Below are 18,616 nucleotides of genomic sequence, written 5' to 3' on the forward strand. Positions count from 1 at the left end.
GAAAGGAGACAGCTCGTTAAAATTTTGAAGCAATCCACGGGTGAGGTTTGGCCATCCCTACTCCGACGGCCACGAGGACAGGAGCTACATCATCCACACGGAGCCAGACGAATGCCGTCGAAAAACACGTGGTTGTCATCACTGAGCCAGGCAGCCGCCACGTAACACATTTTACGTCCGAGTTCGGGCGCGCCCTCCACCTGTTCAGCTGCACAGCGGCAACGGCCGCTGCTTGCTGCACGGCAACGAGCTGAACCTCCTCCATCTGCTGATGAGGCTGGATGGCACGACCACGGGATCGAATTTTTTTCTGGACCCATCGGCAAGGCCTGTGCTGGAGAGGTCTGAGAGAGGGGCGTTGTGGCATTCAAGCCTTAGGGGCCCGTGCCAAACCTGCCGGTCGATCTGGTTCAGCAGCTGAGCACAAACCAGCAGCTGCTGTGCCTTTTGGCCTTCGGCGTTCAAAACGGCTCTGTCTGAAGTTTGGCGGCCCAGCAGCGAATTGGAAATCGAATTATGTCATTTAAGGACTCTGGCATAATTACATACATTAAAAGGGCACAATAATGTTGCATGTTCTAATGGTCAGTTCGTAGCAAATTGTTCTAATAAATCCGCTTTTGTTTGCAGATGGTTGACACTGGCCGCTCGCCGGCTCATAGTTTACATCTCTACCGAAACCTCCAGCAGCGCTCTCAAGGACCTCGTCCAGTGCGTGGTCGGCCACTATATGCCGGTATGGTCCGCCATCCGGCAAAACAGTGGCTGCTACTTTGGCTTACGCAGCTTGTTCCGGAGCATCACGGTGCTCCGCGACCTGCTGCGGCACACATAGTCCTCCAGCATAGCGGGTACTGGGTCCGTCCGGAAACAGCTGCTGCTGTGCATGGAGTGGGATGAGAACCGCATGGTCCGCGAACGGGAGGTTCCGATCGTCGCGCCGCTCGTGAGCAGCAATCCAAGGGTCTTCTTCAGGCCAGGGTTTTCGCCATCTCAGCGGTAAACCTCGAGGCCGTAAGGTATACCGAACTGATTCCCTGGCACGGACCAGTCACACAGCCTCTATTGCGAGACCTCAGCGGACTGCGAGCTGCGGGACAAAGTGCAGGCACCGCTGACCGTCTCGCCTATCTAATTCACACTAGGAGTGCGACGCAGCGCCGCACTGCCGAGGACGTCTGCGGCTGGAGCTGCAGCGTCGGCAATATGTGGAGCCCAGCTGCGACGGTATTTTTGTTACCGTGCGATCTCTACCAACACGCCGTTTTGGGTCTCCTGTCTGTGAGTAGTTGCTGTTTGGGTCCGTGCATCGAATACGCAGGCTCGGCAAAGAGATGGGGCATGGGGCCACCCTACCACTCCCCCCTCCCCCCCTCTACGTTCGTGGTACAGGTTGCAGAGCTTGCTGTATGTATTAAGTTGTACATCAGACAATATATTTGAGTCATATGCTATGCATAGCTTTGTTTGCATCACGTGAGGTGTCCTGGAGAAATGAAAGTGTAAAACAATACAAGCCAACATACTCGTACAACGAGTTCATACTCAACAGCCCATAAAGTTTCCGCCAAATGGCAATCAATCGGGCAATGTCTGATCCGCATATTAGACCTTAAACCGGGACATTCTCGTACGACGGCCTAAGGATCGTTGGGTAGCGTTATTTCTTTACGCAAAGGTATTTTGTGTCGCTTGCCGCCCACGGCTTGGTGTTACCTGCGACGGCGGACGCCACCCAGCATGGGGTGACTGCAACGCCGGGTGTTGGTTTACGGCGATATTTCGATCGACCCGTGCCTCACGAATTTAAGCTTTTGGGCAATACCTTTTGCTATGCCGTGCACTTGTGGGCTCTTGCGCCAAAGAATTTCTTTGTCTCACTTGGTTTTGGTACTGATGACACACCCTAGCGTGCATATATACGATGAAGCGTGGCATATGGAAAATACCATGTGACTCGGCATAGGGCTCATTAAAAAGATCTTGTACACCATAGGAAGCTCGAAATGAGGTTTCTAGACCCATGTGAGAATTATGTTTCCAAACGTACCTTTTTTTAACAGCAAGCAACGAACAACGAGGACACCACCAATTAAGTACTGGTTTCATCAGTCGGACTAGTTCTGTTATTGTTCACAGAGTTGCCTCATTCGAGATTGTACTACTGAAGCAGTGGTCGGTTCCCTCCCCCCGCCCCCCCAAAAAAGTGCGATCCTTGACTTGTTTACTGAGTACAACATACAGCGGAAAATTGGCAACACATGCCGTGTGAATTAGCAAACGCCACTCTGAACGTATTTAAATAAAAAAATGTTATTGTGTGCACCCAATGCCACGAGAAAGACAGAATATTTTGAAATATAGGTTGCATGTTCAACCACCTCACGTTGCCGTCTTGAACGTTATCAAATAGGAATCCAAATCAGCGGACATTACCGACCCTGCGATACCACATACAATCAATGGAGCAGAAACTGGCGACTTGTCTCCGACGCAAGTTAGTAATTAGTTCAACGTCTGCAGCGTACTACGCTGACATGTGAGGGTAGCACGTAGAAGTCTGCTTCACTTCCTCTTGGACAGCAGGAGATTGGAGCGCGTGTCAGCAGCCTACGGACGCCGATGCGGAAGTGATAGCGATCATCCACACCCGAGGTCATCACATCCGCAGCAGAAGATTGGAGCGCATGTCAGCAGTCTACGGTCGCCGATGCGGAAGTGATAGCGATCATCCACACCCGAGGTCATCACATCCGCAGCAGAAGATTGGAGCGCGTTGTCAGCAGTCTACGGTCGCCGATGCGGAAGTGATAGCGATCATCCACACCCGAGGTCATCACATCCGCAGCAGAAGATTGGAGCGCATGTCAGCAGTCTGCGGTCGCCGATGCGGAAGTGATAGCGATCACCCACACCCGAGGTCATCACATCCGCAACAGAAGACCGACACGCGTGGCGACCGTGGGAGCGAGCATTGCGAACCGTGCGCTCCTCGCCGAGGAAGAATGAGGAAGTGAATAGAACGTTCTAATTGCATGAGATCTGGAACAATGATACGAAATTGCATTGTGTCCTCCCCGCATTTTAAACTACTTGACGAAATGCTAAACGCACACTAAGTGTACTCAGCAAAACTTATAATAACAAGCAGTGATAATTGTTGGCGATTTAACACTCTCTCTGATGGGGTCAAATTCATCTTCACAAATATTTTTCCGGAAAAGCTTCCGAGCGGCGTGGCATCGCCTTGCCACATTTTGCATAGCTATAGGCAATTCAATAGCGGATTGCTTGCGTACACAATTTAAAAGTACTTTGTAAGGTCGCTGGTCTATGGCAGGTCAAAGTCAGGCCATGGTTTAAGCGAAGACAATTTATAGGGAATCGTTCAATCTGATCCAACAACGGAATGTTAGACGAAGCCATACATCTTTGAGATACTTTCTTAAGCAACACAACACTTGAATTAACAAATTACAATGACCTAAGGCCAGTTATAAAGGTCAGACCAGGGTTAATATCAACCTGCTTTATTACTCTAGGGTTTGCTGTGTAGGGAAGTTTCTGATGTTTATTTCGAGTTTATTGATAACAGGAACCACCTTATACGCCTTCCAAAGGCTTTTTGAAGGTCAGAATAGGTTACTGACCTAGAATGACCAGTTCAACATTTTGTTTTCAGGGGCATACTGCCTGGCGCTTATCAAATGTCGCTATGTCGCTTATCAAAATGCGAAGCTCAAAGTGGTCGTGTATGATTTTGGTCACCATGACTTTCAAAAGGTCAAACGAGGTCACTGACAAGCATGTGACCTTTTACCTAGAACAGTTATCTAGGTTCCAGGGGCCCTTTGGAGACCAACCTGGAATTTCACCATATTCAACCTTACTAGACCCGAAGGTCATAACCTAGAAACCTCTAACTTTGACCTAAATGATTTCATGGACATATCAACAAACCCTGTGAATTAAGTGTCTCTAGCTCTCTTAGTTCCTGAGATCTCAGGGGGCAGGCTCAAATTAACCCCCACCTGAGCGAAGAGTATCCAAGCGGCCACCCGGGCTCCTGTTAACGAGAAATAATTGACACACAATGAAGATAAAGGAGATCAATCACAAGTATCCTGAGGCCAAGATCGACTTCCTGACATATGAAGCACTGCCACAAAAACTATCGCGCAGGTGAAAAGGCAACTATGTGGACGGGTCATACCGAAATTAACTGAGGCGGAAAAAGAGACGTTTTCGATCCAGACTGTGGGAAGATCACTTACAGTGGAAGAGTTGCGCAGATTACAGTTATATAGACATGCAGTAAGCACTCATACACCTAGCGTGATGGCTAGATGGGAATATGGATGATAGTGAGGGGTAATTGGAAAAAAAGATATACAAAATTTCATGTGTTTGTATAAAGTGTAGTAAATTGCAATCACAACGGTGTAGACTGCTCCACAGAGACATACCCACGAGGCGTTACTTACACATTCGAAATGTTACTGATACATATCAGTGTATGCCTTGTAATCAGACGGACACATTAGCCCATTTTATATATGAATGTCATCTGGCAAATAGCACGTGGGAGAAGCCCATCACAAAATTTGATATCGTGTCTTTAATACAGTGCGACATATATTGTTTGGAATTATAGGCGGATGACGTGCAATTCACTCAATCATTCTTATCACCAAACAATAGATTGCCAGCTGTAAACTACCGCACGCGCTGTGTAGCCGAACTACGAAGAAGTTAAACAGTTGGTAAATAATTGTCTACAAATTGAAAAAAAAACAGATCGTATCAGTGGCAAACAGCTTGTTTTTGCAAGTAATTGGAATGGGTCGCTCCGTTATGACAATTTGATTAAAATATGAAAAGGAAAGGTAATATCCCACGTACTTTTTCTCGTTTTGTGTTTGCTGCGCTATTGCACGACGTCCATGCCTGCCGGCTTGTAACGCTTTATTCTGTTCTTTTTTGGGTGTGTTTTGTCGACGAGTTCGGAAAAGCGAGCAGTTTCCTGGTGTGTGTTATAATACAAGTTGTGCGGCATCGAGGTGGTGCACGACATGATGTATGCATTAGCGTGCACGAGCGTGATGTATAACCTGTTTGAATTGTGTCTTGAACATTAAAACAACTGGGAAATTGCCAAGCTTGTGAATAAACGATAGGATAAAAACATACTTAGAACAAAACTTGCGCAATGAGTTGAAGGGACACCTGTGCGGATACGCAGTTAGCAAAATGATTTATAACATATATTAAATGCAAAGATTCAAGACACCAAGTACCATCACTTTTCGCACCGATGACCACGATGGTGAGCTTATCCACAGGCAACAACAACAGAAGGTTTGGACGGACGAAACTAGCGCATCACACCGTGCGAGGCACATTATCGACATTAAACTCGACCCGCGCGCCTTGATATACGACCACTCATTTATGAAACGCTTGCCCATCATTGCTGCCCGCCCAAATAGACCCGCTACAGCTCAGCCCTCAACCGCCGGCGGTGGACGACCGTGTGCAGCTGTGACCGGTGCTCTCCCTTCACGTGCCTGGTCCGGCACACAGGTGCGGTGGTCAGTCTCGTCCGTTGCTGCTGCGCCAGGTTATGCTGATCAAATATTGAGGCAGTATCATGCCCTTATATATCTCAATGGTGGTCACACGATGTTGATAATAAACGTCTCATTCTTACATAAATACCAATATGGCGGAGGTAAAAAAAACCTGGACAGGGTCATTCACTGGACATCTCACAGTTGACATTATTGCAAGCATGACAACATTCGTAACCCATCTAAATCAGTGCATGGACTGCATTCAGGATAATATCAACATGCCAAGCTTACAAGCCTCGTTGCCAGTCCTCAAACCTGAATATTTCGTAGCGTCACACACTAGTCTTGTTTATTTGAAATGCCTGTGTAAAGATGCAAGATGCTGATGCAAGATGCGAAGTACCTTCACTTTTCGCGTGAGCCACGGGGAGACACATACAGTGTCTCCTCGTGCTGCAACCACATACGGTGTCTAATTAACCTACACCCCGTTTAAACGATCCGCCAGTGTCGTGTCAGGTAGCTGGTGTCGCAGCAATAGAGCCCGAGGGCTCCTCATCACAGTGACACGAGGTATGCGACAATTGCGAAGCCAGTAGGACGCCTTGTATGGCGTTGGGCGGGCGAGATGACGGCAGAGGCAAGAACTATCAATTGCCATCATTTCCGTGATTATAAAACCCCAGGTATGAAATCAGAGATCTTCAGGAACGTGCCTCTGGGCATCAGAAAGTCCGCCATTTGTGGCTAAACGCGCTGAGATTCCTCCATGTAGCTCTTGTGCGCCAGTTTGACGAATAGCATCGCCTGAAAATTGGCTGGCTGAAGGTCTGGCCCAGCCTGGCAGTTTAAGTCGTCCAAATCGATGACTGCAATGTTTTATGGTTGGAATGTCCGTGACCAATGCATGGAAAGGAAAAAAAGCTCGCATAATTTGGGTGGGCGTCGGCTAAATTGAGGTGGGCCACAAGCCTATGCAGTCGCACAGTCTAATATCCTCCAGTTAAGATGACAGCGTCTTGTTCGTGAGACCAGTTTCAAGCAAATTAACATAGGCTGCTCCCGGCTGATTACCGCCACAACTATGGGTGGAACAGTGTTGGAATCGCCTGGTGTTTGATAAAAGTAAATTGGCTCCAGTGTGTAGCTGGTTTCAGAGATCTACCCGGAATGCCAGAATCGCCATCAGCCTTTAAACACGCCCCTCAAACGGGCGGATCGGCTGTTTGCACCGGAGAGTACCGAACTGGATGCACTCAACAGCACACACAGCACTCAACAGCAAACACAACATTCAACAGCACACACAGCACTCAACGGCACACATCCGTACGTATCAATACGACTGTGCCCTTCGTACCCTCTTCAGTCAAAATAGATAGTTTTTGCTTCGCTACGACGCCGGATGGCCCACGTACAAGGTTTTAAATGGTCAAAGCCACACAGTCCCGTCTTACGCACCGTTTTCGTAGCGTGTTACGTTTTGAGTTTGTCGTTTACGATTACATTTTTTGTTTACTAAATTCTACGTCCACCACTACATTTTAAGCATGCCAAATTTTACGTTTACCAATTTTACGTTCGCCAATTTTTACGTTTATCAACTTTTACGTTTACCGAAGTTTGCGCAAATCAAATTTTACATGTCACTTGTTAATCGAATACGGAAAGCTAGGCTTGGTGCAAATTTTAGTGCCCCGGCATTGATTAAGTCAAAATGGTGAACCACACCCCTTGGCCGTAGATCGAGGTTATGGTGGCGCACCGCAACGTGATTAAAGTGTTTAAGGCGCTGAAGGAGGTAGGCGCTCCTCACGATGTCCCCGCGCTGTTTGCCCCACGCGCCGCTGTTTCGACCCGTGAAGCGTGCACTTCGGATGGAGGTAAGCTGCACCTGCGCAGACACCGACTGACCGCCAAACAGGGAAGGTTTCGCACCGAGCCGCAGCTGCCTGGAACCGCCGGCCATCGTGCGTCCGTCATGCCGCGACGCTGAGCGCGCTTAAGAACACCATACGCGATGCGATTTTAACGACTGACAAGTGATCTGATCCAGGCCATGGTACGTTGATGGTCTGTTTCAATCTTTGACCATCGTTCGTATCATTTTATTGCATACTTTTTGTGTGTGCCTTTTCATACTCCACCTGTATAACCTGGAACCGTGATAGCTGCCATACAGATGGTTTCTAATATGCTGACACTCATAGTGGTGAATTTCTTATCTTGCGCACGACCAAGTAGCATCATTATCTTCCTTGGTGTTAATCAGACTAAATTTTCACTAGAATTTTTTCACTAGAGCCCTACTCTTTTAAATGCTTCGTAAACACCTCTTTAGTGGTCCATTCGAGTTACATGTCACCGAATATAGTTAAGCCGTTTCCTGTCAGCGCCTACAGTAGAGCCCTGGCATAGCAAAGCCCCGCGGTGGATTAACCCCCTCTGCTACCAGCCAGTGTTATTTAAATGAGCTTGTGCTCAGCGCGTGCGAACGGTGGAGACAGGCAATTTAATTAGTTCTACTGTTTGTGTCCACTAATTGGCACGGAGTAATATGCAAACACGTCAGGAAGTATCAAAACCCTCTTATCATTCCAGGCGCTCAGCTCGTCGAGCGGAGGACATTTGTACCGCAGGGTGGCCCCAGGGGCTCCGCATTTTCGTTCGCTTGGCATAAAACATTGAAAAAATTTTCGAGGCTGTGCGGTGGTTTTGTTGTTTTAAGGTGTTCTGGGCACAACACATCCTTGAGAAGGGTCTGCAGCACCTCAGAGCTGTTCTGAAACCTCGCAAAGAATGAGGTGCCATGACGTAAGTTTGCAACATAGAACTAAGCAGAACGCTTGCCACCCAATGCTGTTGTTCTCGCAGGGACCACGGAACAACATTTCGCGGGGTTTTCCCCGGCGTAACATAGATATCGTTTTGTGCAGTTGCAGCCTCCCTAAAACTGGCTTGCTCCTGTGATTCCAGAGAATTATGCAGCTGCACGCTGAGTTGGCACTGTGCCCTCCTCCGGATGCGGGAGTGCCCGGGAGATGAGTTAGGAGCGGCTGTAGCGTCCCAACGTCGCGCCGTGTCGCCGTCTCGGACACAGCGAGGAGTGGTGACGGCGTAGCTCTACTGCGCGGACCACGGGGGCGAACACGTCTCTGGGGAGACGTGAAAGCCTCAGGGCACACAGCGGTGCGGTTCTCAGAACTGAAGCAAACATGTAGTGTGCCATGAAGTTGTGTTTTCCATATAACGCTATTGTCACGCGTTTGCTTGCATTTTACCTGCCTACATTTTACATGTTGCATGAGTCCCGCATGCAGAGACGGCCACTGCTCATCACGAAAGGTCGAAACCATAACAAACCTGCCTCATGCCTGTCAAAACATGAACGGTGAAACAATCATGTAAAGTTTGCAGTCATTCTCTTCATCGCTAAATTTACTCCGTAAGTTAAACATCTCCTAGCGGCCAAAATCTTGCGTCATGCCTCATGGCTGACTACATTTTAATGCGAGGACATCGTTGGCATGGCTTGGATTTTGTACATCTAATTAAAACCACGTTACCTAAGACAGATTAATCATGAAGAGATGAGAATCGCGGAGCGCTCTCTTTTCTAGGCGACCCAGCAGCGGCTGCCACCGGCACTCGTCAGCGCCTGGGCGAATTCACCCAGTGACCCTTGACCGCGGCTAACGAGCTGACGCGGTGACCTTGGCCGCTGTTGTCGAGCCGACTCATTGACCTCGACAATGGCCGACAAACTGACGCAGTGGCCCTGACCGCGGTCGTCGAGATGACCTGGTGACCTTGACCATGGCCGGCAAGCGGGCGTAGTGACCTTAGGTCAGCAATATTCATGTTGTATATTTGGAATCGTATCAGCTCCAAATAGATCAAAGCAGCTGTAATACACCCTATTACAACAGGATAATCTCCAGGGATGTGTCCAAGTAAGCGATCTTCTTTTGCCAGCAATTGCAAGCAACGAGCCTGATCAATCAGGACGTCGATTTTGGAAGAGTTTGTTTACGTAAAGTTAGGGTGGCCTGGGGAAGGAATAAGGTAAGAAACTTGCCCGCCGCAACGATGCCTGCCATTGGGAAGTCGTAGAGGCGGAACGGCTGTAGAGGACCGTTCTTTATCGTCACGCATTCAAACGCAGTGTGACGTGTCATGGGCCCTGTCCCTATAACACGGAGATATGAACATGCGCACCCGCTGTGCGAAGTGAGCTGATCGGCCAAGTACGGTTTGGGCTTACCGTCATGGACGGGTGTCAGCTGGACGCGTCGTGCAGTCTAACTGACGTGTCCTTTTTATCAGTGACTTCAGGTTAAACAGGAAAAGTGAAGAACATCTGGCGTGTTCCAGCTGGTATGCTTGCACGATGCGCTTTTATATTGCGGAAGTTTATACCCTCGCATAAATAACTGCTCCCGGGTTTACTATCTTGCAAAAAGGACGTACCTGCTTTCAAACCTAACCAACACTTGCATTGGTTGCTGCCAGCCAGTTGTCGGGTGGGCGGCTCCGGACACCGGAGGCTAGCTGGCTGGCCGATTTTACTACCGGCTGATGGCCAATGACTTATGCAGAGTCCCAAAATGACAGCTGGAATCTCAGCAGCACTGGCAGCTCAGCAGCACTGGTAGCTTCAGGAGCACTCGTAGCTCAGCAGCACTGGCAGCTCAGCAGCACTGGCAGCTCAGCAGCACTAGCAGCTCAGAAGCACTGGCAGTTCAGCAACGCTGGCAGCTCAGCAGCACTGGCAGCTCAGCAGCACTGGCAGCTCAGCAGCACTGGTGGATCAGCAGCACTGGCAGCTCAGCAGCCAGGTAGCGCAGTTGCCAGGCCGCTCGGCAGAAGGTGGCCGGTGGGAGGCGTAAGTAATAATTCCGTTCCCGCGCAACTCCGTGCAATCCAGTAATTTCCCTACGGAGAGAACCGAGTATTTTCGCGACATCTGTCCGTGGAATTGAACCAGTGCTTGGGGCTGTCTCAAGCAGTTCCCAGACAGAATTTACCCACGTGGGATGCATAGCACAAAGGTAAACGAGTGTAAGCTCTTGTGTCCACCAAAGGTCGGCTTCTCATGCTTTCAGTCAGTGAAGTTCACTTGATGTTGTCACGGGGAATCATTTGGCCTCAGCAATCACGGAATTCGTGATATTGGTAATGTCGGCGACGATCTCAAACAAAAGTTTATCGTTTGAACGAAGTTAATAACTTGGACAATTTCGTACGGTTTAACAACGCACCCAAAATATTAGCACGCGGGTTCAAACCGCCACTTGCTTCATGCCATCAAAATAGTTTAATTGCTATTTCGTATCATCTCAATTTTGCATCTTTTGACGCACTCCAAGGCAAATCCGTAAGCTTCTTTGGGTATCAGTATCGAATGCGAGATCCATAAAAGGCGGTAAATTAGATTTAGTATCGTCAACGTTAATCATGAAAAACATCTGTGTCGAACAAAGCGGTGAAATGCCGAAAGCAGCGTTTGCTCTAGCACGCCTCACTGTAATACTGACATTTGTCTCCTACTGTACCCCTACTGGGTGGTGGATATCAATGTGTACGAAGTCGGTATCGAAAAGTGCATGTTTGTTACAGCGTTTAAACGTGAATCAATGACAGCCCCCGCTCTTCTCTGCATTGATAGAACAGGCAGCGTCCTCGTGACTTGCTGTATCCATACCTGCGACATTCCACCCCTGCTGGTACGTCACAACCATTTCTGCATCAATTACCTAACCCGTTGGAGCATGCGCACATTGAGTTCTGACCCATTGTGGCCGATACCGTCGGCAATAACCAGTGACGTGTGCCGACTTTGACCCATCGTGGCCAATGTTGTCGGCCATAACCAGACACGTGTGCCGACTCTGAGCCATCGTGGCCGATACCGTCGGCAAAAACGTCTTTGGGTTATTGCGGACGGTATCGGCAATAAAGGTTATCGTCTGAACGAAGTTAATAACTTGGACAATTTCGTACGGTTTGACAACGCACCCAAAACATCAGCACACGGGGTCAAACCGCCACTTGCTTCATGCCATCAAAATAGTGTATGGTACAGACAGCATTGACATATTAATGACCAATACAGCTTCTGTCGGCAACTGTATTTTTGCCGACTACAGTGATGTAGTCAGCAATACTACAGTATTGCCGACAGTGGCTATCGGCCATAACCAGTGACGTGTGCCGACTCTGAGCCATCGTGGCCAATACTGTCGGCCATAACCAGTGACGTGTGCCGACTCTGAGCCATCGTGGCCAATACTGTCGGCCATAACCAGTGACGTGTGCCGACTCTGAGCCATCGTGGCCAATACTGTCGGCCATAACCAGTGACGTGTGCCGACTCTGAGCCATCGTGGCCAATACTGTCGGCAATAACCAGTGACGTGTGCCGACTCTGAGCCATCGTGGCCAATACTGTCGACCATAACCAGTGACGTGTGCCGACTCTGAGCCATCGTGGCCAATACTGTCGGCTATAACCAGTGACGTGTGCCGACTCTGAGCCATCGTGGCCAATACTGTCGGCCATAACCAGTCATTTGGGCCGACTCGAGGCCTTCCTCTGGACATCCGTCCTCTCGCTCATATACCTCCCTGAATGTACCCCCGGCAATGTATTATCACCCTGTGCAATGTTTGTGCATATTACATCAATTACAACGTCGGCAATGGGCTATAGCTTTCATGCGGGACAACATGCATCGATTTCAACACCGCAACAAACGTTGATTTACCGTGGCATCAACATTGTTGCTTATCCAACTTAGTTCACCTATATGAATGAACCCTTAAACATACCTGTGGAATTGCTACTTAGTATTTGCATTTGTATTTTGTTATCTGGTTACGTCGTAGCACAAAACAAGAAAATGGCCAGACGTCGGCTTTATTAGCAGGAGGCATGTTATCTTCTGCTTATAATTGGACATCTCTGAGGACACAGCAGTCAGCGCTTACATACCGCCCACTGACCAAGCCCCGAGCCGTCATCGCGCAACGTATGCCTCTCAGATTGTGTCAGGAGATGTCAGATCGTGAGTCGTCAAATTCAGCACCAGATAGGACGGTTTGGTTCTAATATAAGACAACATATGGGATGGGGGAGGGAGAGGCAGTCAGTCTCAAGGTGAGAATGAGTTGCGTGACTTCAGTACCGTTTTGGCCTTGCCTATCAGCGGCATCCGCTCTCGTTGGAGTTTGTTCAGAGCCAGTCCGCGCGCTGTTGACTTTCGTGCGACGCTTGTGCGCAAGATATTTCCGTTCGCACTCATTGATGAGACATGTGTACATCTCCAGTATTGCGGTCCGCTGCTTGCCGCACGCGTCCACACATCCATCTTGTTGCCTGCCACGAATGTGGCCACACACACGCAGCCAAGTGTGGCTTCCCGCACACGTCCCCACACAACCACATGTTTATTGTCATGTGTCCCGTGAGGTGTTTTAATGTTCCCCTCCGCGCTGTCCCGGTGCAGCCTTACATTACGTTTCGCGCGTGTTCCCAATGCAGCGGCCCGGTGCGTCCACCGCGAGCCCGGCACCTCAGCCTCTCACGGCCAGCGGGCGCCCGGCACCTCAGCCTCTCACGGCCACCGCCAGCCCGGCACCTCAGCCCCTCACGGCCAGCGGGCGCCCGGCACCTCAGCCCCTCACGGCCAGCGGGCACCCGGCACCTCAGCCTCTCACGTCCACCGCGAGCCCGGCACCTCAGCCCCTCACGCCCAGTGGGCGCCCGGCACCTCAGCCTCTCACGTCCACCGCGAGCCCGGCACCTCAGCCCCTCACGGCCAGCGGGCGCTCGGCACCTCAGCCTCTCACGGCCAGCGGGCGCCCGGCAGCTCAGCCTCTCACGTCCACCGCGAGCCCGGCACTTCAGCCTCTCACGGCCAGCGGGCGCCCGGCACCTCAGCCTCTCACGACCAGCGGGCGCCCGGCACCTCAGCCTCTTACGTCCACCGCGAGCCCGGCACCTCGGCCTCTCACGGCCAGCGGGCGCCCGGGCGCCGCCGGCGGCCGCGGCCCCGCTCCGTTATTACGTCCGGTATTGGGGCGGGCGGCGGCCGTTCGTGGGGAGCATCTGGCGCGACCCACCGCCCTATCTCCCGTCCCAGTGAGTTGGTCCGATCGCGCGAGAAACGCGAACCGATGGCGCTATTCATTGCGGTGCGGCGCGGCGCGGCCGGGGCGTGCCGTTGCCGGCCAGCGGGCGACAATGGCGGCGAGCGACGGCATCTTCACAGCCAGTCACGAGCCACGGGCATTCGGCCGTGCTGGGTCACAGTGACGCGGGTGCCGTTCGCGGACATGAGCCAGCCTCAGCTGTGGACGGTTGGGCGAAACGGAGTCGCCGCGGCCACATCGGCGGCGCTTTTCCGTAGTAACTGTGACCTAAACGGGCTGCGTATTTATAGAGAATACACGCGGCAGGACTCGTCATCAGGTCATTGCCCGCAACTCAGTGCATGGAGGCCCAGACCCAGCTTAATCCGAACCTATGCTGGATATATCTGAGACTGTGTGCCAGCTTGTCTGGCGTTCGTCTAAGCTTTCCTGGAATAGGATAATGACATGCGACCCCGGTGTAAGCGATGTAAAAGCTGGTGCCGTAAGCGTTTCTGATGCTCAGTCCCCATGCTCAAAAAACAATCAAATCCCTATATTTTGACGCAACATTTTGAGAGAAGCATCACAGCTAAAGCCGTCCCGTTCGGTTTCCATTCAGTCTTCGTGCCTTTCCGTTTCACATGTGAAAGTCTGATAACGACGTGAAACGTACCATATGTATTCATGTTATCACAGATGTTCATTAGCTCGTGCGAAGACTCTGGATCCAAAACAGTATCATCAGCATCATCATTAGCATTATTGTCGGCATCCTCACCGTTGTCGACATTGTTTTCGGCGCGCTGCGCGACAATAGACGCCACTCCAGGACGCGCAAAACTCGCACACAGAGCAGAGAGACAAGCAGGAGAGAGCACAGCACAGCACAGCACAGCACAGCACGGCACAACAGCGCTACCCTGACCGCATCTGGCCGGGGGACGAGAAATGTCATACTAGAGCCCTTGAACAGGGAACACAGCACCGCCCCAACGAACCACGCAGTCCAGCAAGAGAGCACAGCAGAATCTCCAGCTAGCAAGGGAACACAGCGCATCAGACCCTCCAGAGTAGCCCGTCAGCGCAACAGGCCCTCCAGAGTAGCACGGCAGCGCAGCAGACCCTCCAAATCAACACAGGAGCGCAGAACACCCTTCAGATCGGAGTGGGAACACGGCAGATTTCCAGTTTAGCAGGGACACGTAGCCACTGGCTCGCTCCTCATGACCAGCCGAAGGCAGCTCCAACAGGACTCCGTGCGCCAGCTGACAGCCGCAGAGTCCAGGGAGGCAGCACGGCGACGCGACGGTACTCGGAACAGTTGCACAGCTGATTGGAACTCATGGCGTGGCAGGCGACGTGTTCGTGCTGCGTGGCCCCGTGTAACGCAGTCATCTTTTGAATGACAAATGCTGAGGTACATAGTGCAGTTTCGTTGTTTAATTTTTCTTCTGCCCGCAATTCGAAGATGGCATGCAAAATCTTACTCGACCTGTGAACAGTCAAATTTACTCATGTATCGTGAGATTGCATTCGACCGCTGCAAATGCCTGCGAAGGGTGCTTTGTCGTAACTTGAGCAAAGTGCGTGCAAATGAAATGAAAATTATACGTACATTTGGGCAAGTAGCATGAAGCTGAAATACGAGGCAGCGGGAGACGCAGCCTCGAGCCGGGCTGCGCGCCGCCGACGGGGCGAACAGCACTGCGCCTCGATAGGCAGTAGACGGCGCGCGAGGTACAGTGGCATCACACCTGCTGCTTAAGCCATCATCACACTGAGAACAGCTGTGAGGCCTGATGATAGGCAGTAGACGGCGCGCGAAGTACAGTGGCATGACACCTGCTTAAGACATCTTCACACTGAGAACAGCTGTGAGGTCTGATGATGGCGGTCTGGCTGAGGGTCCACAGACTGTCTCAACAGCGGGCCCCAAACCTGACCGAGACCCACACTCAACAACACAGCACGTGCAACAAGAAGGGACATCAGAATTGCGCGAACACGGCACATCCATCGGTATGCTGGACAGAGAGCGTCCGACAGCATGGGGGTCGCGGATGGGAGGGCGGGAAAGGCACAGTCTTAGCCCCGTCTCCGGCCGACACCACGCGACCTCGTGTCAATAGTACGGGTGTCATGCTGCCTCTCCCCTCCCCTCCCCACCACCCTGTCCGGCCAACAATTGTGACCTGATTACAGGCAGTCGCGCCAGCCGGCCACGTCATATAAAAATAGCATGTGGCGAGAACTCTCCGGCCTTACACTCAGTACACGCAGAGAACCGAGGGGCGCAAGGCCACTGTCCGGCAAAATCTCCGAGAGTCCAGTGCCATTTCGGCATAGGGGATTCAACGTCACGGCTCCTGGTTCACGTGAGAAGAATGCGACCGCCTCACTACCTCCCGGGACCATTGTTCAGCTGTTCAGCACAGCTCGGTTTCATTCTCATGATCGAAGAACTTGCCAATCATCGAGCACCTGGAAACAAATGATGCAGTGAGTTGGGGCACTGTGGTGTATGGCAGTTGTTTAGGTGCGCGCCTGCGCACCAGGCAATTGGCACAGTTGCGCCAGAGCTTGTCCCTGTTGTGGGTTTTGGGGTTTGGTGCTGTGGCGTGCGTGGCGGTGGACGCGACCGGGTCGGTCTGCGTCAAACGTTATGCTATTTTTATTGTTGTGATTACCGAGGCCTTGGGGGAAATACTGACAGTAACGCCTCTCGTAGTGTTTGGTCAGACAGCGAGAGCGGACCGGATATTACAGGCACGCATGGCGCTTCGCCTAGTGAAGCCAGCGGGCAGAGGACGACGGTATATGCAACATCGATCACTCATCGACGCATGTCACTGCCGCGTCTGTTGACGAGGCAATCCTGCTATTCTCCAATCAATTCCACTCAATTTTTGATTTAATTACGAACCATCCAAACTGCAACACTCATGTCGCTTTGAGAGCAATAACATATGTATCATTCAGCAATTAATGAGGTAAAGCTGACATACCACGCTAACACCACGGACGGACGATCCTTCCCACTCCCCCTCTCTATTGTTATAAACCATGATTACATAGATCAACTCTTTGGTCGACGGAGGCACCTACGAATGCGACCGACGCCGAACAGGGCCGCCGTACCGGGCGAGGGCGCTGCCGCTAGGAGACGCCGTCGGGCGGCGTGCTTCCGGCCGCTGCCGCGAGGCGGCGCGCGCGCACAATCTTCAGGTGGCGCTGTATGTACTCCTCGTGCGGTGCTAGCCGGGCGGCGCGCAGCAGGCAGGCCTCAGCGCTGGCTAGCTCGGCCCGCTCCACGTACACCACGCACAGGTTGTGCAGACCCTGCACGTTGTCCGGCTCCAGCTGCAGAATCCGCTGGTAACACTGTGAGGTGGGGCGAGATGTTAAGTGTGAGGTGTGATGTGTGAGATTGGCGGAAATGGCCGTCAGCTAGGAAGTGACCGAGAAGACTGTACTGTCCAATGTTCATTACTAGTCGATGCGTTTGGGAGTCGTGGTGACACCACAAAATGGGGGTCTCAACAAAAATACATGAACATTTTTGAAGCGATCCATTCCGTGCATCGCCATAGTCCTAATTCCAACCTGTTTTCTTCGGGAGGGGGAGGCAGGCCACCCCAAAAGCAGTCAAATCCACGCTCCCGCTTCCGAGGTGGAACTTAAGAGAGCCGAGCACCAACAGGGATCTTAGGGGCCACTTCGACAAAATGCGCCGCAGAGTAACGGACAAATGAAATAGTACTCTTACATAAACAAGATAAGCTGCCGGCATTACAAGGCCAATATGTCACTGCCATCAGAGGTATTGCACACCCCGGCCAGATGAGCCCGCACATCTTGCACGGCCAGGTGCCTCACAACTTGTGCTCCCAGGTTGAGCATTCGGCTCCGTCTGACGGCAGCGCTGACGATTCTTCCATTTTGTGAGTCACGCAGCGGCCAACACCATTCCCTCCCACTGGGGTGCCTGTTACCGGGAGAAAGGGGGGGGGAGGGGAGGGGGCTGTGACGGAGAGACCTTTTGCGACCGCGGACGTCAATATCTGCCGGCTACTTGGATGAGGTGTAGCCGGCCTACCCGCTCCGCCTAGTCCAAGCCGACTGAAGCTACGGAGGCCCACCTACCCGCTCCGCCTCGTCCAGGTCGTTCATGTTGTTGACGTAGATGTGTCCAAGCAGGATGAGCGCCTTGACATGGTCCGGGTGGTGGCGCACCAGCCGGTGAAGGAACGGTGCCGCCTGCAGCGGCCGGTCCGCGTCGCTCAGTAGCAGCGCCAGGTTGAACAGCGCGCTCCGGAAGTCCGGCTTCAGCTCGATCGCCTGCGGCAGCGACGGGTCACGGAGGGTATCACCACTACGGCACCAGGGCAGCCAGGCAGAAGCTGGTGTGCAGTCACCACCACGGCAAAAGGGCAGGCTAACAGGTGCTGGTCTGCAGTCATCACCATCACGGCACCGAGGCAGGCTAGTAGGTGTTGGTCTACAGTCATCACCATCACGGCACCGAGGCAGGCTAGTAGGTGCTGGTCTGCAGTCATCACCACCGCGAAATCGGGGCAGGCTGGCAGGAGCTGGTCTGCAGTCATGCAGGGTACAGCAGGGTACAGCTCCTCTGCTATCAAGCGGGATACAGCACAGCAGGGTGCAACTGGTCTGCTGTCACGCAGGGCACAGCAGGCTATGCTGTACCCTGCCCAGCTGCCATCACCGGCTGCCGTTCAGTGATATGCCGTCACTGATTTCCACCAACCGGCACATTCGTCACCAGGGAATAGTCAGACCTTAGCTGCAATGTTTCTGACAGTTAACGACGTGCCAATATCGAGACTTACGAAAAAAGTACTAGACGCAGCTTTCTGCACCATCGCCCCCGTCAACATGTGGGAAGT

At 51.9% G+C, this 18,616-nt stretch overlaps 1 protein-coding gene across 1 annotated transcript in view; it reads right to left on the minus strand.

The window, feature by feature from the left end:
- LOC119107975 (uncharacterized) overlaps positions 1-18,616 on the minus strand; it is an 87,183-nt gene that overhangs the window by 58,292 nt on the left and 10,275 nt on the right. The window contains 2 exon segments of the mRNA XM_037231563.1: positions 16,926-17,090; positions 17,853-18,081. Coding sequence (XP_037087458.1) covers positions 16,926-17,090; positions 17,853-18,081 — 394 coding nt within the window.

The sequence above is a fragment of the Pollicipes pollicipes genome, unplaced genomic scaffold, assembly GCF_011947565.3.
Source record: "Pollicipes pollicipes isolate AB1234 unplaced genomic scaffold, Ppol_2.1 Scaffold_6686;HRSCAF=7923_pilon_pilon_pilon, whole genome shotgun sequence".
NCBI classification, from domain to species: Eukaryota; Metazoa; Arthropoda; class Thecostraca; order Pollicipedomorpha; family Pollicipedidae; genus Pollicipes; species Pollicipes pollicipes.